General features: G+C 44.8%; 3 protein-coding genes across 5 annotated transcripts in view; 2 read left to right on the top strand and 1 right to left on the bottom strand.

The window, feature by feature from the left end:
* The window catches only part of LOC310944963 (uncharacterized protein), a 6,872-nt gene extending 129 nt beyond the window's left edge, over positions 1-6,743 (top strand). Inside the window, exons 1-9 of one of the 3 annotated variants that reach the window (XM_083910826.1) lie at position 1; positions 1,854-2,000; positions 2,120-2,253; positions 3,411-3,528; positions 3,778-3,848; positions 4,745-4,820; positions 5,363-5,425; positions 5,966-6,035; positions 6,214-6,743. The exon at position 1 is cut by the window's left edge and continues 129 nt beyond it. In XM_083910826.1, the coding sequence (XP_083766952.1) occupies positions 1,866-2,000; positions 2,120-2,253; positions 3,411-3,528; positions 3,778-3,848; positions 4,745-4,820; positions 5,363-5,425; positions 5,966-6,035; positions 6,214-6,296 (750 nt within the window). In that variant the 5' untranslated portion in view covers position 1; positions 1,854-1,865 and the 3' untranslated portion in view covers positions 6,297-6,743. The other 2 variants (XM_083910828.1, XM_083910827.1) reach the window with 2 other exon arrangements.
* Positions 6,744-6,754: 11 nt separating this feature from the next.
* pmvk (phosphomevalonate kinase) lies at positions 6,755-9,105 on the bottom strand. Its single transcript, XM_083910829.1, has 5 exons — positions 8,869-9,105; positions 8,611-8,674; positions 8,375-8,527; positions 7,864-7,993; positions 6,755-7,783 (listed from the first exon to the last, which is right to left on the bottom strand). Exons 1-5 carry the CDS (start codon positions 9,018-9,020, stop codon positions 7,647-7,649), a joined length of 636 nt encoding a protein of 211 aa, XP_083766955.1. The 5' UTR covers positions 9,021-9,105; the 3' UTR covers positions 6,755-7,646.
* A 315-nt stretch (positions 9,106-9,420) lies between these two features.
* On the top strand, positions 9,421-17,950 carry decr1 (2,4-dienoyl CoA reductase 1, mitochondrial). The gene is made up of 10 exons (XM_083910825.1): positions 9,421-9,499; positions 9,757-10,001; positions 10,108-10,165; positions 11,695-11,781; positions 11,993-12,140; positions 12,399-12,498; positions 12,602-12,674; positions 14,693-14,839; positions 14,980-15,042; positions 16,298-17,950. The coding sequence occupies exons 1-10, from the start codon at positions 9,449-9,451 to the stop codon at positions 16,355-16,357; spliced, it is 1,032 nt and encodes a 343-aa protein (XP_083766951.1). The 5' UTR covers positions 9,421-9,448; the 3' UTR covers positions 16,358-17,950.
* The last annotated feature ends 4,288 nt before the right edge of the window (positions 17,951-22,238 follow it).

Genomic DNA, 22,238 nt, shown 5'->3' with positions numbered 1-22,238 from the left:
GGTGAATTAAAACGACAGTGACAGCAGCTCCGCTCCGTTAGCCGCACATTGCTAACGGCTAAGCTACTTCAAACCGGGAAGTGACGCGGAAGTGTTTTATTTAATAGTTTTTTAACAGGTGAGAGAATCATTTAAAGTGTGCTAACTTTCAGCTCTGCTAATATGCTAACGTGCTTTAAGGCTAACAGGGCGGTGGTCCGCTGTTAGCACCTAAAGCTAACGTGAACTAACATGCTAGCTGCGAGCAACAAGCAGCCACGTAGAAAAGTTTTTATTTTCTCCTAAATGAACATAAATGAAGTTTATTAAACTAAAGCGTTTATATTTGTGTCTGTGGAGACACTGGTGTGAGTTTACACTGAGTTTGTCAGGATTATTATCAGGATTATGACTGTGATTGTCAGGATTATTATCAGGATTATGACTGTGATTGTCAGGATTATTATCAGGATTATGACTGTGATTGTCAGGATTATTATCAGGATTATGACTGTGATTGTCAGGATTATTATCAGGATTATGACTGTTTGTCAGGATTATTATCAGCATTATGACTGTTTGTCAGGATTATTATCAGGATTATGACTGTGATTGTCAGGATTATTATCAGGATTATGACTGTTTATCAGGATTATGATCAGGATTATGACTGTGTTTGTCAGGATTATTATCAGGATTATGACTGTGATTGTCAAGATTATCATCAGTATTATGACTGTGATTGTCAGGATTATTATCAGGATTATGACTGTGATTGTCAGGATTATTATCAGGATTATGACTGTTTGTCAGGATTATTATCAGGATTATGACTGTGATTGTCAGGATTATTATCAGGATTATGACTGTTTATCAGGATTATTATCAGGATTATGACTGTGATTGTCAGGATTATTATCAGGATTATTATCAGGATTATGACTGTGATTGTCAGGATTATTGTCAAGATTATAACTGTTTGTCAGGACTATTATCAGGATTATGACTGTGATTGTCAAGATTATTATCAGGATCATGACTGTTTGTCAGGATTATTATCAGGATTATAACTGTTTGTCAGGATTATTATCAGGATTATTATCAGGATTATGACTGTGATTGTCAGGATTATTATCAGGATTATAACTGTTTGTCAGGACTATTATCAGGATTATGACTGTGATTGTCAAGATTATTATCAGGATCATGACTGTTTGTCAGGATTATTATCAGGATTATAACTGTTTGTCAGGATTATTATCAGGATTATGACTGTGATTGTCAGGATTATTATCAGGATTATAACTGTTTGTCAGGATTATTATCAGGATTATGACTGTGATTGTCAAGATTATTATCAGGATTATGACTGTGATTGTCAGGATTAGTATCAGGATTATAACTGTTTGTCAGGATTATAAAGATAATTCATGTGTTCACACGTTCATCTGCTGCTTATGATGAAGAAGATGATGATGATTGTGTTATGATGTCATAGATGATGATGATGATGATGATGATGATGATTGTGTTATGATGTCACAGTAGTAGAAGAAGAAGATGATGATGATGATGATTGTGTTATGATGTCACAGTAGAAGATGATGATGATGATGATTGTATTATGATGTCACAGTAGAAGAAGAAGATGATGATGATGATTGTGTTATGATGTCACAGTAGAAGAAGATGATGATGATGATGATGATTGTGTTATGATGTCACAGAAGAAGAAGAAGATGATGATGATGATTGTGTTATGATGTCACAGTAGAAGAAGAAGAAGATGATGATGATGATTGTGTTATGATGTCACAGTAGAAGAAGAAGAAGATGATGATGATGATGATGATGATTGTATTATGATGTCACAGAAGAAGAAGAAGATGAGTGGAGGCGTGACCAGCATCGATGCAGTGAAGAAGAAGATCTCAGTCCTCCAGGGTCAGGCGAGGGAGGCTGAGGAGAGAGCAGAGACACTTCAGAGGGATGTGGAGAAGGAGAAGAAGAGCAGAGAGGAGGTACACACACACACACACACACGCACACACACACACACACACACACACACACACACACACACACACACACACACACGTCCTCTGCTATGTGACCTCTGACCTCTGACCCTGTGTTGTAGGCGGAGTCAGATGTTTCCTCTCTGACTCGTCATCTTCAGAGTGTTGAAGACGATCTGGACAAAGTTCAAGAACGACTGGAGACGTCTCTGCTGAAGCTGAGCGAGGTGGAGAGGAACGCTGACGAGAGCCAGAGGTCAGTGACTGTGTCTGTGCCTGTAAGTGTGTCTGTGTCTGTGACTGAAGCTGAGCGAGGTGGAGAGGAACGCTGATGAGAGCCAGAGGTCAGTGACTGTGTCTGTGCCTGTAAGTGTGTCTGTGTCTGTGACTGAAGCTGAGCGAGGTGGAGAGGAACGCTGATGAGAGCCAGAGGTCAGTGACTGTGTCTGTGCCTGTAAGTGTGTCTGTGTCTGTGACTGAAGCTGAGCGAGGTGGAGAGGAACGCTGATGAGAGCCAGAGGTCAGTGACTGTGTCTGTGCCTGTGTCTGTGACTGTGTCTGTGAGTGTGACTGTAACTGTAACTGTGACTGAAGCTGAGCGAGGTGGAGAGGAACGCTGACGAGAGCCAGAGGTCAGTGACTGTGTCTGTGCCTGTGTCTGTGTCTGTGAGTGTGACTGTAACTGTAACTGTAACTGTGACTGAAGCTGAGCGAGGTGGAGAGGAACGCTGACGAGAGCCAGAGGTCAGTGACTGTGTCTGTGAGGGTTAGTGTGTCTGTGACTGTGTCTGTGTCTGTGAGTGTGAGTGTGTCTGTGTCTGTGTCTGTGAGTGTGACTGTAACTGTGACTGAAGCTGAGCGAGGTGGAGAGGAACGCTGACGAGAGCCAGAGGTCAGTGACTGTGTCTGTGCCTGTAAGTGTGTCTGTGTCTGTGACTGAAGCTGAGCGAGGTGGAGAGGAACGCTGATGAGAGCCAGAGGTCAGTGACTGTGTCTGTGAGGGTTAGTGTGTCTGTGACTTTGTCTGTGACTGTGTGTCTGTGACTGTGTGTCTGTGTCTGTGTCTGTGACTTTGTCTGTGTTTGTGACTGTTAGTGTCTGTCTGTCTCTCACCTGTCTCTCTCACCTGTCTTTCTCTCTCATCTGTCTGTCTCCCACCTCTCTACTCACCTGTCTGTCTCTCTCACCTGTCTCTCTCACCTGTCTGTGTCTCACCTGTCTCTCTCACCTGTCTGTGTCTCACCTGTCTCTCTCACCTGTCTGTGTCTCACCTGTCTCTCTCACCTGTCTCTCTCATCTGTCTGTGTCTCACCTGTCTCTCTCACCTGTCTGTCTCTCACCTGTCTCTCTCATCTGTCTGTGTCTCACCTGTCTGTGTCTCACCTGTCTGTGTCTCACCTGTCTGTCTCTCAGAGGTAAGAAGGTCATAGAGAACAGAGCTCTCAAAGACGAGGAGAAGTTGGATCAACTCAAATCTCAAGTGGACGAAGCCAAACACATCGCTGAAGAGGCAGACTGTAAATATGAAGAGGTACACACACACACACACACACACACACACACACACACACACACACACACACACACACACAGAGACACACACACACGTCTATTTAAGGCCATTTTCAAAAGGGCCTAGAATTTTTTTTTACTCAAATTCACAAACTTGCAAGGGTTTCAAAGTTCAGTGGGAAATGTGTGTGTGTGTGTCTCTGTGTGTGTGTGTGTGTGTCTCTGTGTGTGTGTGTGTGTGTGTGTGTGTGTGTATTTGTATTGACAGGTTGCTCGAAAGGTGATGAGAGTTGAAGACGACCTGGAGAGAGCTGAGCGTAAAGCAGAGGAAGCTGAGAGGTGACACACACACACACACACACACACACACACACACACACACACACACACACACACATACACACACACACACACTGACACACACACACACACACTAGGGCTGAACGATATGGACAAAATGTCATATCTCTATATTCATGTCAGATATCTGTTATATTGATATGATATAACTACAGGTTTGGTGAAAACCAAGCATTTTTCAGAAAAATAAAAACATTATACAAAAGACTGTAAACTTTCCACATGTAAAGTGTAGTTTTATTGATAAGAACTAACTGTGTCAACATTAAAGTCATAGTTCTGAATTTTGAACAAAGACCTATTTTCCAGCTCAGTCAGTGATGGAGACGTTTTCAAGAAATTTCATTCAGTTCTTCTAGTTGCCGAGTTCACTGATGCTATGGCTAGCACAAGTCAATGATACAAGTTAGCATAGCATTAAAAACACTCGTACTGACTCCACAGTGAACCTGAGGAAAATCTACTGTAACGGCAGAATATAGATGTACATATCTGTGTTGATAGAATGTTAGGAATAAAACCAACCTTGTAATTTGAAGGATTTATGTCTCAGCAGCAGTGCATCATACTTCCTGCAGGGGGCGACTGATTCCACTGCCGGAGTATAGTGCTCAGAAAGTAGTCCCTCAAAAATTCATGCGATGCGACGTTAGTTTTGTTTCAAACATTCTATCAACACAGATATGTACATCGATATTAAATCTATATCGTTTATATATCGTCGCTTTTTCTATATTAATATCTTGAATGTTCATATCTAGATATCGATATGATAACAATATATAGTTCAGCCCTAACTGACACACACACACACACACACTCACTCACTCTCCTTCTTGTGACCCCTCCCCTCTCTGTTGACCTTTGACCTTCAGTAAACATCGACTGATGAACGAGGAACTGAAACATATTTTCTGTCAATCAATGTCTCTGGACGCCCAGGCTGTGAAGGTAGGGGCGGAGTTATGCTAATGATCCACATCAGACCAGACCAGACCACATCAGTCAGGCTGTGTCTGTCTGTCTGTGACTGACTGTCTGTCTGTGACTGACTGTCTGTCTGTGACTGACTGTCAGTGACTGTCTGTCTGTCTGTGACTGTCTGTCTGTGACTGTCTGTCTTTCTGTGACTGACTGTCTGTGACTGACTGACTGTCTGTCTGTCTGTGACTGACTGTCTGTGACTGACTGACTGACTGTCTGTCTGTCTGTCTGTCTGTCTGTGACTGACTCTCTGTCTGTGACTGACTGACTGACTGTCTGTCTGTGACTGTCTGTGACTGACTGTCTGTCTGTCTGTCTGTGACTGACTGTCTGTGACTGACTGACTGTCTGTCTGTCTGTCTGTGACTGACTCTCTGTCTGTGACTGACTGACTGACTGTCTGTCTGTGACTGACTGTCTGTCTGTGACTGACTGTCTGTGACTGTCTGTCTGTCTGTGACTGACTGTCTGTGACTGACTGACTGACTGACTGTCTGTTTTTCTCTCAGTTTAATCTCAGTGAAGATCGTTGTGAGGAGGGGATCAAGACCCTGAGTGAGAAACTCCAGCAGGTGAGACACAATATTCACCTGTCTGTCCTCCACCTGTCTCACACCTGTGTCTCTCACACCTGTGTCTCTCACACCTGTGTCTCTCTCACCTGTCTCTCACCTGTCTCTCACCTGTCTCACACCTGTCTCTCACACGTCTCACACCTGTCTCTCTTACACGTGTCTCAGAAACCTGTCTCACATCTGTGTCTCTCATCTGTCTCAAACCTGTCTCACACGTCTCTCTCACCTGTCTCACACCTGTGTCTCTCACACGTCTCACACCTGTCTCACACCTGTGTCTCTCTCACCTGTCTCACACCTGTGTCTCTCTCACCTGTCTCACACCTGTGTCTCTCTCACCTGTCTCACACCTGTGTCTCTCTCACCTGTCTCACACCTGTGTCTCTCTCACCTGTCTCTCACCTGTCTCTCACCTGTCTCTCACCTGTCTCTCACCTGTCTCACACCTGTCTCACACCTGTCTCTCACACGTCTCACACCTGTGTCTCTCACACGTCTCACACCTGTGTCACACCTGTCTCACACCTGTGTCCTCAGGCTGAGAGAAGAGCAGTCAGCGCTGAAGATTCCGTCTGTAAACTGGAGAGAAAGATTGACCAACTTGAAGGTGAGCAGACGTTAGCAGACGTTAGCAGACGTTAGCGGGCATTAGCGGACGTTAGCGGGCATTAGCAGACGTTAGCAGACGTAAGCAGACATGGAGGGGGCGGAGTTTGTTTCTGTGCTGATTCAGTCACATGACCTGTGTGTGTGTGTGTGTGTGTGTGTGTGTGTGTGTGTTACAGATGAATTGTCTATGATCAAAGAAGCTAACATCAAGGTTCATGAGGAGCTTCACAACACGATGGAGATGCTGAACTCTTGCTGAAGCCCCGCCCCCTTCTTCACTCTTCCTCATCTGGACTCCTCCCCTTTCTCGTGGCCAAAACATTCCTGTTACTCGTCAGCGCCCCCTGCTGCTGAGCTACTGCTAACACTAATCTCCCACACACTACTCCTCTTCTTCCTCCTCTTCATCTTTTTCATTTATTCACATTTTTAGGGTTACTTTACTTAGCCACGCCTCCTCATGCTCCGCCCCCTTCAGTATTACATGATGTAATCGGTGACTAATCAAATATTCCTTAATGATTCATGACCAATCACGTTCATTGATTTATCATTTGTTTTTTTATGGGTGTGGTCTAAGGTGGACAGTCTGCTGCCATATATGGAAATCCTGGGGCCAAAGTGGTGTGATGATGATGTCATCACTGTGATGATGATGTCATCACTGTGATGATGTCACAGCTCATTGTAATAAATCAGGACAGGATTGATCACTGCGAAGACTTGGTTTATTTCTTTGTTTTTATAACCTGAAACACCAGCTGTCATTATGCAAATTAGCATAATGACAGCTGGTGACGTGTTATGTTAGCATGTCGACATGCTACATTAGCATGACGGCATGTTACAATAGCATGAAGACGTGTTACAATGGAATGATGACGTTACAATAGCATGACACGTGCTACATTGGCATGACTACATGCTACATTAGCATGATGAGGTGTTACAGTAGCATGACGATATGCTACATTGGCATGACTACATGCTGCATGACATGTAACATTAGCATGATGACGTGTTACATTAGCATGATGACGTGTTACAGTAGCATGACGATATGCTACATTGGCATGACTACATGCATGACATGTTACATTAGCATGAAGACGTGTTAAAATGGAATGATGACCTTACATTAGCATGACACGTGCTACATTAGCATGATGACTTGTTACAGTAGTATGACGATATGCTACGTTGGCATGACTACATGCTGCATGACGTTACATTGGCATGATGACGTGTTACAGTAGCATGACGATATGCTACATTAGCATGACGACGTTACATTAGCATGACACATGCTACATTGGCATGACTACATGTTACATTAGCATGATGACATGTGTTACAGTAGCATGACGATATGCTACATTAGCATGACGACGTTACATATTCATACGTAAACAAACATCATTTCTCATTCTTTCCTTTGTTCAGTTATTGTCTGTAATGTGTCAAATGTCACAGCGCCCCTCACAGGCCTGTCGTATGTACTGCAGCGTTTTCCCTCCAGATATTTACTCAAATGTCGTAGAAACGGCAACGAAATCAAAGAGGACGACGGTTTGATTCCTGCTCCTTGGTTCATGTTATTGATCACTGATCAGATTGATCTGTTGATCAGACTCAGGATCGGCTGCAGCTGCTCGTCTAACGAGGGGGCGTTGGCCTCATTAGAGATTATCCAATCAAATTCAACACCGCTGTCCAGCCCACATTCTGACTCTGCATCATCAACACCTGAAAGGGAGAGAGAGAGTGAGGGTTAAACCATTGTACCAAACCCCCCGCCCCACCACACACACACACACACGTCTTACCAGCAGTGAAGCTCCACCCCCTCTGTGTCCTGGTCTCCTCTGAACTTTGAACACGGACACAAAGAGTCTGACGAGGAAACTGTGAGCGAAACCAGTGAAGATCTGAGAGGCGCCGCGCGTCACTCACCACCTGACCAATCAGAGCACAGCGTCACTCACTCACCACCTGACCAATCAGAGCACAGGTCACTCACCACCTGACCAATCAGAGCACAGCGTCACTCACTCACCACCTGACCAATCAGAGCACAGCGTCACTCACTCACCACCTGACCAATCAGCACAGCGTCACTCACTCACCACCTGACCAATCAGAGCACAGCGTGACTCACTCACCACCTGACCAATCAGAGCACAGCGTCACTCACTCACCACCTGACCAATCAGAGCACAGCGTCACTCACTCACCACCTGACCAATCAGAGTGCAGGTCACTCACCACCTGACCAATCAGAGCGCAGGTCACTCACTCACCACCTGACCAATCAGAGCGTAGCGTGTGTCAGATTACCCAGACTGGTTGCCGTGCTCCTCTGGTTGCTAAGCGACAGAAGAATCCAGGGTCGTGTTGTCGTCGTGTCTCCCCCCAGTGGATCATGTCGGCACGGTAACGCTCTTTATAAGGTCCAGGACCAAGCAGCTGCTCCAGGTCCAGACCGTGTTCCTGCGGTAACCATGGTGACGTCATGATGAGTGCTGTTGCCATGGTGACCTGTGGTGTGTGTGTGTGTGTGTGTGCAGTCTCACCTGAGCGTACTGATGTTTGAGTGGAGCAGACAGACGCACAACGCTGCACACATCAGCCCCTAGACTGTACAACAACAGGGTATTATGGGATGGACATATATATATGTGTGTATTTATACACACATACATATATATATATATATATATATATATACATATATATATGTGTGTATTTATACACATATATGTGTATAAATATGCTTACAACAACATTACATGTGAATAATCAATAACCAATGAATTACCATAAAAACTCACCGTTCCTTCATCAGGTCCGTCACATAATCTTTTCCGGACTTCCGTTTCCCACTGAAGACCAGAACCAGCTGTGGTCCAGAGTCCTGATCCAGAACCAGCTGTGGTCCAGAGTCCTGATCCAGAACCAGCTGTGGTCCAGAGTCCTGATCCATTTGTCATCGATCACGTATCAAACTGCAGCTGATCGATCAACACCGACCGGAAGTGTCTCGGGAGAAAGACGCTGCGCAACAAAAGTGTGCGACTTCAAAGACAGAGACCAGGTCACGTGACACGTGCACGGATCAGGTGATATCGTCTCACTCTGGACTGAACCATGTGTAGGGGGGGGGGGGTGTTAATGTCCCACGTCATAAATTATGAAAATGTTTTCTTGTGTTTGTTATGAAATGACGTCACTGAACGCTGAGCTTTTGTTACATGAGAATTTCGACCCCCCCCCCGTCACACGTTGGTATGACCCCCCCCCCCCCCCCCCCCCCCCCACAAACACACACACACACACGTTGGTATGATCCACCCCCCTCCCCGTCACACGTTGGTATGCTCCGCCCCGTCCGCTCGCACAGTGAAGAACAAAATGGCGGCGCTGTGTAGCAGAGCAGCTTCTCTGGTGTTTCCGGGAGTCAGAGTGAGTTTTTGACGCTGTGACGTCACCGATAATCGTTACATTAAAGTCGTTTAAAGTAACGTTTGTCTTTAAATGTTCGTCACAGTTTTGACGGGTTTTACGTCATCAGTTAGCATCAGTTAGCATCAGTTGATATCATCATAACAAAGTAACTGCTACAAGCTAACGTTAGCTAAACATGAACATCACATCCTGTCTGTCCACCTCAGAGACAGACTGGATGTCCAGCACCGTCACGTGTCCTCTGTGTCTTTCAGTCCTGGTTCCCTGGCTCCTCTGTCCTTCAGTCCTCTTCAGTCCACTTCAGTCCACTTCAGTCCTCTTCAGTCCACTCCAGTCCCCCTCCTCACTCCGGGTTCTTTGGTCCAGTAGAGGACGTCATGTTGTCCTCGGGGACATTCAGAGACAGAGTGGCCTTCATCACAGGAGGAGGGACAGGACTGGGCCGAACCATGACCACCACTCTGTCCCAGCTGGGAGCTGTTTGTGTCATCGCCAGCAGGTTAGCATAGGTAGCATAGTTAGCCTTACTATGACTGGTCAGTACTGGTCAGTACTCGTCAGGCAGTACTGGTCAGTACTGGTTCACAGTCTGTTTCTTTGCTCAGGAAACTTGAAGTCCTTCAGCAGACCGCTGACGAGATCAGCAGCCAGACCGGGAACAAGGTGACCAGAACCTGAACCAGAACCTGAACCTGAACCAGAACCAGAACCTGGTCCCTGTTTGGTTTTTTTCAAAAATACAGTATTTATTATTTTGATTTGAAATTGGTGGTCTGAAGCCCCTCCCCCAACTGTCCTCTACTGTCCCCCAACTGTCTTTTACAGTCCTCCACTGTCCCGAACTGTCCTCCACTGTCCTCTACTGTCTTCTACTGTCCCCCAACTGTCTTCTACTGTCCTCCACTGTCCCCCAACTGTCCCCCAACTGTCTTCTACTGTCCTCTACTGTCCCCAAAATGTCCTCCACTGTCCCCAACTGTCCTCTACTGTCCCCCAACTGTCATCCACTGTCCTCCAACTGTCTTCTACTGTCCTCCACTGTCCTCTACTGTCCTCCACTGTCCCCCTACTGTCCTCTACTGTCCCCCAACTGTCTTCTACTGTCCTCCACTGTCCTCTACTGTCCCCAAAATGTCCTCCACTGTCCCCAACTGTCTTCTACTGTCCCCCAACTGTCTTCTACTGTCCTCGACTGTCCCCAAAATGTCCCCAACTGTCTTCTACTGTCCTCCACTGTCCTCTACTGTCCTCCACTGTCCCCCAACTGTCCTCTACTGTCCCCAAAATGTCCTCTACTGTCCCCCAACTGTCCTCCACTGTCCCCAAACTGTCTTCTACTGTCCTCCACTGTCCCCCAACTATCTTCTACTGTCCTCCACTGTCCCCCAACTGTCCTCTACTGTCCCCCAACTGTCTTCTACTGTCCTCCACTGTCCCCCAACTATCTTCTACTGTCCTCCACTGTCCCCAAAATGTCCTCTACTGTCCCCCAACTGTCCTCCACTGTCCCCAAACTGTCTTCTACTGTCCTCCACTGTCCCCCAACTATCTTCTACTGTCCTCCACTGTCCTCTACTGTCCCCAAAATGTCCTCCACTGTCCCCCAACTGTCCTCCACTGTCCCCCAACTGTCCTCTACTGTCCCCCAACTGTCCTCCACTGTCCCCAAACTGTCTTCTACTGTCCTCCACTGCCCCCCAACTATCTTCTACTGTCCTCCACTGTCCTCTACTGTCCCCAAAATGTCCTCCACTGTCCCCCAACTGTCCTCTACTGTCCCCAAAATGTCCTCCACTGTCCCCCAACTGTCCTCTACTGTCCAACATTGTCCTCTGTCCCCAAAATGTCCTCTACTGTCCCTCACTGGCCTCCACTCTCCTCTACTGTCCCCCAACTGTCTTCTACTGTCCCCCAACTGTCCTCTACTGTCCCCAAAATGTCCTCCACTGTCCCCCAACTGTCCTCTACTGTCCCCAAAATGTCTTCCAACTGTCTTCTAGTGTCCTCTACTGTTCTCTACTGTCCCCAAAATGTCCTCCACTGTCCCCCAACTGTCTTCCACTGTCCTCCAACTGTCCTCTACTGTCCTCTACTGTCCTCCAACTGTCCTCAAATGTCCTCCACTGTCCTCTACTGTCCTCCAACTGTCCTCAAATGTCCTCCACTGTCATCTAATGTCCTCTTGTCCTCAGGTCCATGTGGTTCAGTGTGATGTCAGAAATCCTGAGGAAGTTTCCCGTTGTGTTGACGAGATGGAAAATCTGACCGGTCTGCCTGATGTAAGTGTGTGTGTGTGTGTGTGTTTCAGTGTCTGTGTGTTTCAGTCTCTGTGTGTTTCAGTCTCTGTGTGTGTGTGTCTCTGTGTGTGTGTGTGTGTGTGTGTGTGTGTGTGTGTGTGTGTGTGTGTGTGTGTGTGTGTGTGTCTGTGTGTGTGTGTGTGTGTGTGTGTGTGTGTGTGTGTGTCAATAATGATGTTGTGTTGTTTTTCAGGTCATCATCAACAACGCAGCAGGAAACTTTGTGTGTCCTTCAGAACGTTTGTCTCCAAACGGCTGGAAGACGATCACTGACATCGTCCTCAACGGGACGGCCTACGTCACTCTGGAGCTGGGGAAGAGACTGATCAACAGACACAAAGGTCAGAGGTCAGAGACTGATCAACAGACACAAAGGTCAGAGGTCAGAGACTGATCAACAGACACAAAGGTCACATGAGTCAGTTACCATGACAACAACACACTTAACTCTGAGTGTACTTAGTGTATCTGTCACAAAGTATACTACTTAGTATATTATTCAAATATTATGTGTGTGTCTCTGTATGTGTGTGTGTGTGTGTCTGTGTGTGTGTGTGTTTGTCTCTCTCTCTCTCTCTGTGTGTGTGTGTGTGTGTCAGGAGCATCTTTCCTGGCCATCACAACCACCTACGCTGAGTCAGGCTCAGGCTTCGTCGTCCCGAGTGCGTCAGCGAAGGCTGGAGTTGAAGCTCTTTATAAGTCAGTGTGACATCATCAGTGTGTGACATCATCTGTGTGACATCATCACATGTTACATGACACCGTCTCTGTAGCTATGGTAACAATGACTCTTGTGTGACAGGTCTCTTGCTGCAGAGTGGGGGCGCTATGGTCACAGGTTTAACATCATTCAGCCTGGACCAATCAAAACAAAGGTTTGTTTGTTTACATATTCATATAAAGACAAAAACAGGTCTGCTAAAGATTGACCTGCTCAGTGATGTCAGTTTAATCCACTCAGAGAACGTCATTTAGCAGAGTTAGATCTTCACAAGGTTCTACGTCCTGACCTCCTGAAGTCCTCCTGAAGACCTCCTGAAGTCCTCCTGAAGTCCTCCTGAAGTCCTCCTGAAGACCTCCTGAAGACCTCCTGAAGACCTCCTGAAGTCCTCCTGAAGACCTCCTGAAGTCCTCCTGAAGACCTCCTGAAGACCTCCTGAAGTCCTCCTGAAGTCCTCCTGAAGACCTCCTGAAGTCCTCCTGAAGACCTGAAGTCCTCCTGAAGTCCTCCTGGTAGACCTCCTGAAGACCTCTTGAAGTCCTCCTGAAGACCTGAAGTCCTCCTGAAGACCTCCTGAAGACCTCCTGATGACCTCCTGAAGACCTGAAGTCCTCATGATGACCTCCTGAAGCCCTGAAGACTTCCTGAAGTCCTCCTGAAGACCTGAAGTCCTCCTGATGACCTGATGACCTCCTGAAGACCTCCTGATGACCTCCTGAAGACCTGAAGACCTGAAGTCCTCATGATGACCTCCTGAAGCCCTGAAGACCTCCTGAAGTCCTCCTGAAGACCTGAAGTCCTCCTGAAGACCTCCTAAAGACCTCCTGATGAACTCCTGAAGACCTGAAGTCCTCCTGAAGACCTGAAGTCCTCATGATGACCTCCTGAAGCCCTGAAGACTTCCTGAAGACCTCCTGAAGACCTGAAGACCTCCTGATGACCTGATGACCTCCTAAAGACCTCCTGATGACCTCCTGAAGACCCCATGATGACCTCCTGATGACCTTCTGAAGTCCTGAAGACCTCCTGAAGACCTGAAGACCTCCTGATGGCCTCCTGATGACCTGATGACTTCCTGATGACCTCCTGAAGACCTCCTGATGACCTACTGGTGACCTGAAGACGTCCCGATGACCTCCTGATGACAAAACAGCTTTGTATCTTTGAACGTGGTCAGATAGTTGATCTTCATCAGTGAAGCTTCTCAGCGTGTCATTGCTGCTGAGGTTGAACGCAGTAAAACAGTCATTTTAAACTTCTTCAAAGATCCTCAGGGTTATGGAACACAAAAGGTCAAGTGGTAGACCGACCCTGAGCCGGACCGTCCCATTGGCTGTCCGTTAAGACATGGGACGATCCTCGTCCCAAATGAAGCTCGTCACCGGAGCTAACAACAGTCCGCTAACCTTGAGACGACGAAGACAAAACCTCTTCAACAGTGTGTAGTTTGTACCAGAACCAAACATGGGACATTAAAGGTGTAAGAACGTTTGATTCTCTGAGGAGAAGATGAGATGTTTTCTACACAGCACAGTGCAGGGGGCGCTATCATGATCTGGGGCGGCTTTTTCTTTCAGTGTAACCATGGAGCTTCAGGTTGTGCAGCAAGTGGAGATGTTACAGGGAGCATCACTAGCATCACTAGCATCACTAGCATCTCTAGCATCTCTCATGACTGAAGGTCAACGTCTTGTGTGCTAATGACGTGGTTTTTCACTTCACAATGGCCGCCTGACAAAGGACTTCTTCTAGAGAAAGAAGATCACTCTTTAGAACCATCCTGCATGAAGCATCTTCACCACCTGGAGCAACTTTCCCATGAGCCTCCTGGAAACACTAGCATTAAGCATGTCCAAACAAGAGTGGTGCAGCTACTCTTTATTTATTTATTTATTTCTATTTGAGGGTTTGTTTGTTTGTGTGTTAGATGTGGTTTTCACCTGTCGATCAGCTGATCAACGTCCTATTTGACTTTAACTGTCGTTTGTAATAAATGACATTTTGAAGCAGGACGTAGAACCTTCTGAAGATCCAACATTCTCACGATGTTTGTAGAAGTGACGTCTTCAAAAAGTCTCACATTCTCTGTTTTTTTTATTTCAATGAAAGTGTTGACAACACCACACGTGTTCATTGTTGTGTCGTTGTTGTTGTTGTTGTTGTTGTTGTCAGGGAGCGTTCAGTCGTTTAGATCCAACAGGAACCTTTGAGAAGTCTATGATTGGTCGGATTCCCACAGGTCGTCTCGGTCAACCAGCAGAGGTCGCTAACCTCGCTGCTTATATGTGCAGTGACTACGCCACCTGGATGTCAGGAGCTGTAAGTTCACACACCGATCAACATGGATAATGGTTTTATTAAATTTATAGACCGATCCTGATCCTGATCCAGATCCAGATCCAGATCCTGATCCAGATCCAGGTCGTGGATCAGTTGAACTGATGTCTTTGTGTTTTCAGGTGATTCGTTTGGACGGAGGAGAGTTTGTGTCCATGGCTGGAGAATTTAACGAGCTACGCAGGGTGAGACACATGAGACATGAGACATGAGAGACACGTGAGAGACACATGAGACATGTGAGAGACATGAGAGACACATGAGAGACACATGAGACATGAGAGACACGTGAGAGACAGAGACACATGAGACACACATGAGAGACATGTGAGAGACACATGAGACATGAGAGACATGTGAGACATGTGAGACACGAGAGACACATGAGACATGAGAGACACGTGAGACACATGAGAGACACATGAGACATGAGACACACATGAGACACGTGAGACATGAGAGACACGTGAGAGACATGAGACACGAGAGACACATGAGACTAGAGACACATGAGACATGAGAGACATGCATGAGACATGAGACACGAGAGACACATGAGAGACGAGAGACATGAGACACACATGAGAGACATGAGACACACATGAGAGACATGAGAGACACACGTGAGACGTGAGAGACACATGAGAGACATGAGACACACGTGAGAGACACTTGAGAGACATGAGACACACGTGAGAGACACTTGAGAGACATGAAACACGAGAGACACATGAGACACATGAGTCACATGAGACATGAGACACACAAGACATGAGAGATACGTGAGACATGAGACACGAGACACGTGAGAGATACATGAGACACATGAGACGAGACACGTGAGAGACATGAGACACGTGAGAGAGACATGAGAGACATGTGAGACACATGAAAAACGAGAGACATGAGAGACATGAAAAACGAGAGACATGAGAGACATGAAAAACGAGACACATGAGAGACATGAGACATGTGAGAGACATGAAAAACGAGAGACATGAGACACGTGAGAGACACATGAGACACGTGAGAGACATGAGAGACACATGAGAGACACATGAGACACATGAGACATGAGAGAGACACATGAGAGATACGAGAGATATGAGACACGTGAGACACATGAGAGACACGTGAGACACATGAAAAACGAGACACAAGAGACACATGAGAGACATGAGACACGTGAGACACGAGAGACACGTGAGACACATGAAAAACGAGAGACATGAGACACATGAGAGACACATGAGCGACATAAGAGACACGAGACATGAGACACACATGAGACATGAGACACGTGAGAGACATGAGAGACATGAGAGAGACATGAGACACGTGAGAGACATGAGAGACATGAGAGAGACATGAGACACGTGAGAGACATGAGAGACACATGAAAAACCTTTATATTCTAACATGTCTTTGTCTTTGTCTCAGGTGACGCCTGAAGAGTGGAAGACGATGGAGGAAATGATCAGAAACACCAAAGGATCCTGAACACAACACATGAGACATAAGAGACACATGAGACATAAGAGACACATGAGACATGAGTCTTAACTGGACATTTAACTGGACGTTAACTTAACAAATTAAAAGACGTGCCTTCAGAATAAGAGCTGGGAATATTTTTTTGTTGCCTCAAAGTCGAGAATGATTTGTTTATGATTCTATATAAATAATTGTTTCTATGGTTGACCTGGTTTTAGCAGATGTCTCCTTGTGTCCTTGTCTCCTTGTGTCCTTGTGTCCTTGTGTCCTTGTCTCCGTGTGTCCTTGTCTCCTTGTGTCCTTGTCTCCTTGTGTCCTTGTCTCCGTGTGTCCTTGTCTCCTTGTGTTTGTGTCCTTGTCTCCTTGTGTCTTTGTCTCCTTGTGTCCTTGTGTTTGTGTCCTTGTCTCCTTGTGTCCTTGTCTCCTTGTGTTTGTGTCCTTGTGTTTGTGTCCTTGTCTCCTTGTGTTCTTGTCTCCTTGTCTCCTTGTGTTTGTGTCCTTGTGTTTGTGTCCTTGTCTCATTGTCTCTAAAGAGAACACTTGACATCATAAACAGTCAGATCCAAACAGGTAAACACTGCCACCTAGTGGGCAGAAACATGACATGTAGAGGAAGATGAAGTAGAGACGTTTGTCCACCAGAGGGCAGTTTCAACCATTCCTCATCATATTAAAATAATAATCAAAAGTAAGATGTATTTCATGTTTGTCCACCAGAGGGCAGAGTAACGTCAGTTTAGATGAAGTTATTCAGACTTTTAGAAGACGATCGTTTGTTTTAAATGTTTTTTCTGTAGAAAACGTCACAGATGAATTTCTTCTGTGTGAACTTTAGATTCAGATTTACAGTGAACTGAGTTATGTAACCTTGACTTTACCTGATGCACTTGAACGCACCATGAAGTCCCTTTTGACGACTGGCCAATGAAAACCTTCAGTTTTACACAAACACAAGTATCATGTGTCGTCAGCAGTGTCAGCTGCTCTTTTACACTTATACTGTTAAATAGTTGACTGTTATTTTTTACAGTGGAGTTTTACTGTTAAAAATAAATGTTTACAGTGTAGTTCAGCAAGTTGTGTATTTTTTATCACTTATGTTTGTTCTGCTCTTTTTATAAAGTTATGTTGACTTTATTCATGCAAGATGAATAATAAAGTCACAACAGTGATGGCAACATAAAGCAAATCAAAGCAGTGGTCAGTGAACGCAACTGTAGTCAGTGAACGCAGCATATCACATTTAACCTCACATGTAATGACACGTTTATCCACCAGAGGGCAGTCTGAAGAATTTAACAGCCATAAATCACATTTAACCTTTCATGTAATGACACGTTTGTCCACCAGAGGGCAGTCTGAAGAATACAGCATCCATAAATCAAATGTGACCCTCTTTGTAAAAACACATTTGTTCACCAAGAAGCTGTTCCACCATGTGAACCAATCCATTACCCATAATGCTTTGTGAAAACTTAAAAGTGAAGAAAACAGTGTCTTTTGTCTAAAATAAATCACATTTTGACTGTGAAACATTTAACAAAAGATGGTAAAACAGTGTCAAAAAGTTTGTGATACATATTTGTGTAATAATTCAAGTTTTATCATTTAATTCTTTACCAGCACCATAAGTGATAAGACTTTAGTGGACGTTAAATACTCTGTCATTCTCCAGTGAATATAATTCAACACAGCACAGTTTAAATACTGTAACAGAACTAGATGAAACTCACCATGTTATGTCATGGTTTGTCCACACGAGGGCAGTGTCAGAGATTAACCATATGTGTGTTTATTGTAATTTATATAGTCCCAGACTTCTTTGTCAAAGAGTAAGAACTTAATCTCAAATTCTCTGTTAATCAAAGGTTATGTGTAATGTTAGTTTTGTCCACCAGTGGGCACTCGAAGAAATTGCAACCATAAATAAAAGCAGTGATCAGTGAACGCAGCATCAGTGTGGTCAGTGAACGCAGCATCAGTGTGGTCAGTGAATGCAGCATCAGTGTGGTCAGTGAACGCAGCATCAGTGCGGTCAGTGAAAGCAGCATCAGTGCGGTCAGTGAACGCAGCATCAGTGTGGTCATCTGAACAGTATTTTTTACAGTGGAGTTTTAATGTTTTGAGTATTTTTTACAGTGTATCTTGTGCATAGGTTTCATTTTTTTTTTTATCAGTTATGGATGTTTTTTTCTGCTCTTTTATAAAGTTATGTTGACTTTATTCACTCAAGATAAGTAAATATCATCAACATTAAAGAAAAGCATTAAGTCAACATAAACAATCATGTTTGTTTAGCAGATTTTCACTGAATTTATACATGAAATAAAAGATTTAAATGCTTTTAAAAGTCATGTTGGTGCTCGACCCCTCCCCTCCTGTTAAATGGCTGCATGAGTGGGTGTGTTTGTCAGTGGGTGGGTGTGTCTGTGGGTGTGTCTTTCTGTGGGTGGGTGAGTCAGTGGGTGTGTCAGTGGGTGTGTCTTTCTGTGTGTGGGTGTGTCAGTGGGTGGGTGAGTCAGTGGGTGTGTCAGTGCGTGTGTCTTTCTGTGTGTGGGTGTGTCAGTGGGTGTGTCTGTCAGTGGGTGGGTGTGTCAGTGGGTGTGTCAGCTTGTCTTTGCCCCTGCAGGTTGGCCAGAGAAACCCCTTTCCCTGGTTTCCCTCTAACTCACCTGCTGCATGTTACTGTGATTGCCTCCACTCAGTTCACTCAGTCTGGAGCAGTTCACCAGTTTGGAGGTTTGTTTGATCTTGACTTTGAGTCCTGACTGTCACATGTTAGCATTTGTGTTAGCCCATTAGCTTTTTGTTTGTTAGCATCTTAGCCCAGTAGATTTTTGTATGTTATCCATTGGCATTTTGTTTGTTTGTATATTAGAATTGTATGTCAGTCCATTAACTTTTTGTGTTGTATATTAGCATTTATGTCAGCCTATGGTTAGTTAGCATGTTAGCATTTGTATGTTAGCTCACTAGCTTTTAGTTTGTTAGCATTTTTCAGTTGGCCTGTTGATACTGGGCGGTTTGTGTGAACAATGTTCTTAATTTAGAGATCAATTAATGAAAAACCTTTGATGTTTGCAGTCCTCACACCTGCTGCAGCAGTAGCTAACGCTAGCTAGGAGGCAGCACATGGTGAGTGAAGTGTTTGCTCTGCATTTTCTCTTCTCTTATTAAAGTACTTATCTCCAGTTATGTGACATTTTATAATTTGACACTACAGTGATTGTTGTTTTTTGCACTTTTTTCATGTTGTAAAATTTCAGGTCGTCATGAAGCTCTGCAGAAGCCTGATAACGAGCTGTTGATCTGAATCAGGTGTTGGAGCAGGACAACATGTAAAACATGGAGGACAATGTTTCCTGAGGACCAGGGTCAGGAAACACTGCTCTAAACAGGCTCAGATTAGCATTAGCTCACATTTGCTGCTTTTACAGCTTATTTCCTGCTCTCATTCTTATCGTCCGTTTACCAGAACAGGCTTCTTGCTCTTTGCTGCAAAACCCGGACCGGATTCCATGGACCGATGAGACTGGATTGGATTTGGCTTTCTGCTGTAAGTACAACAGAAAGCTCAGTTTCTAGGTTATTTTGAAGTGTACAAAAATCTCTAATTATAGATATAATAAAGTTTAAACATAGGTTGTTTTTGATATAAACTGGAACAAAATGAATCAAACTGACTTGAGTGGCTCCTCTACAAAATGGCTGCCTTATAATTCAAACAGGTTTGGGCCGGTGATTGATTTGTGTGGTGTTTTTTGGTTTTATTTTTGGTGTTTTTACAAAGGTTTTTTCTCTAAACAAAACATGTGGTATGGTGTCCCGTGAGTGTCAAATGTGTGGTGTTTAAAACTTTAAAAATGAAATACTCCAAGGTTTTGCCAGAGTTTAAAGGTTTTTTTTAACTGTGGTGTTTCACTTACCACTGTGCTGTGTATAAAGGTTTGTGTCTTTTTGGTTTGATGTGAGGTTTTTCCTGTTGTGCATCAAAAGGTTCAAACTACAAAGAGGTTGCATCAAATCTAAAAGGTCTCAGGTTTTGGTCTTCAAGACAAAAGGTGTCAATGGTGCATTTTTACTTTTTGGGTTTTTCCTATTTGTAAATCAAGACAAAATGACTCAATGTTATCAAAACCATTTTATTCAGCTTTCAAACAGGTTTGATCTGTGTGGTGTACTTTGGTTATTTTTGGTGTTTGTACAAACGAGGTTTAGAAAAAACAACTTTAACCCACTTTGCTCAATTGGATTTATCATCTTAAAGGTATTTTGGTTAAAGGTTGCTTACTTTTGGTGTTTGATTACATGGCGTACTGTGGGGCTTTGGTTTGAGTGTCAAATGTGAGGGAGGTCGGTATGGGACAAAGTGGGGAAAAATGCCACTGTGCTTCATAATGTTTGTATTTTGGTGTGAGGTTTTTCCTGCTGTGCATAAAAAGGTGGACTACTTTGGAATCAAGGACCCAACATGGCTTCAATCTCCAAGTTCCAAAGATGGTGAGTAAACCAGACTCCTCCTCTGATGAGACACTGTGACATTTGCTGCTGCTTTAGTTTTTGTTGTTTTCGTGTCCGTTCCAGAATCAAGACCCGACATGGACCTTGTGATGGAACGGTCACGCTTGGTGGACGTCCAGGACAACTTTGACGAACTCTGAACACCAGCTGTCAGAAGAGGATGAGTATAGCGATAGTTGTTGTTGTTGCTGCTTTTGTCTCTGTTAATTTGTTTGTTTTCCTAATCTGTTCCAGAATGGAGACCCAACATGGTCGACCTCGAGGCGGTGCTTAGTGGACGTTCTACCCTACAGTCGCCTCTTCCCAGATCTTATCGGTGACTCCCACTGCACAAGAACAACCTACAGTGGTTGAGTATATCAGATTCCTTTGGACGTCAATGAAAGTTTGTCACTGCTTTTCAGTTTTGTTTTTCCCAATCTGTTCCAGAATGGAGATCCAACATGGTCGACCCCGAGGTGGTGCTTGGTGGCGTCCAGGACAACGTGGATGAGCTCTAAACACAAGCTTTCAGAAGAGGATGAGTATTGTTAGTAGTCGTGTTTGCTGCTGCTTTTGTCTCTTAATTTGTTAGTTTTTCCTAATCTGTTCCAGAATGGAGACCCAAAGCTTGGTGGACTTCCTACGTCCTGGACAATTTCGACGAACTCTGAACACCAGCTGTCAGGAGAGGATGAGTATTGTTGTTTGCTGCTGCTTTTGTCCCTTTTCATTTGTTTGTTTTTCCTAATCTGTTCCAGAATGGAGACACATGGTCGACCTCAATGCGGTGCTTGGTGGACGTTCTGGTCTACAGTCGCCTCTTCCATGATCTGGTCTGTGACTCCCACTGCACGAGAAGAACCTACAGTGGTGAGTATATCAGATTCCTTTGGACATCAGTGATACTTTGGTACTTCTTTTCAGTTTTGTTTTTCCTAAACTTTTCCAGAATGGAGACCCAACCTGGTCGACCTCGAGGCGGTGCTTGGTGGACGTTCTACCCTACAGTCGCCTCTTCCCTGATCTGGTCGGTGACTCCCACTGCACGAGAAGAACCTACAGTGGTGAGTATATCAGATTCCTTTGGACACCAATGATAGTTTGGTACTGCTTTTCAGTTTCGGTTTTCTTGTCTGTTCCAGAATGGAGGCCCAAGGCTTGGTGGACAACTACGACGATCTCTGCATACCGACCGTCAGAAGAGGATGAGTATAGTGATAGTTGTTGTTGTTTGTTGCTGCTTTTCTCTGTACGTTTGTTTTTCCTAATCTGTTCCAGAATGGAGACCCAATATGGTCGATCTTGAGGCGGTGCTTGGTGGAAAGTCCTGGACAACTTCAACGAACTCTGAACACCAACTGTCAGAAGAGGATGAGTATAGTGA

This window comes from Microchirus variegatus (assembly GCF_963457635.1).
Source record: "Microchirus variegatus genome assembly, chromosome: 2".
Taxonomy (NCBI): domain Eukaryota; kingdom Metazoa; phylum Chordata; class Actinopteri; order Pleuronectiformes; family Soleidae; genus Microchirus; species Microchirus variegatus.
This window is presented reverse-complemented; position numbering and strand designations above follow the sequence as displayed.

What these genes read in the sequence shown, in the direction of transcription:
- pmvk (XM_083910829.1), bottom strand. Translation starts at nt 9,020, where the DNA reads ATGGATCAGGACTCTGGACCACAGCTGGTTCTGGATCAGGACTCTGGA. An exon ending in ACGGACCTGATGAAGGAACG is followed by an intron (nt 8,675 to 8,868) that starts GTGAGTTTTTAT and finishes GTTGTTGTACAG; the next exon opens with TCTAGGGGCTGATGTGTGCA. An exon ending in GGGGTGGAGCTTCACTGCTG is followed by an intron (nt 7,784 to 7,863) that starts GTAAGACGTGTG and finishes TCTCCCTTTCAG; the next exon opens with GTGTTGATGATGCAGAGTCA.
- decr1 (XM_083910825.1), top strand. Translation starts at nt 9,449, where the DNA reads ATGGCGGCGCTGTGTAGCAGAGCAGCTTCTCTGGTGTTTCCGGGAGTC. An exon ending in ACTGATCAACAGACACAAAG is followed by an intron (nt 12,141 to 12,398) that starts GTCAGAGGTCAG and finishes TGTGTGTGTCAG; the next exon opens with GAGCATCTTTCCTGGCCATC. An exon ending in CCACCTGGATGTCAGGAGCT is followed by an intron (nt 14,840 to 14,979) that starts GTAAGTTCACAC and finishes TTGTGTTTTCAG; the next exon opens with GTGATTCGTTTGGACGGAGG.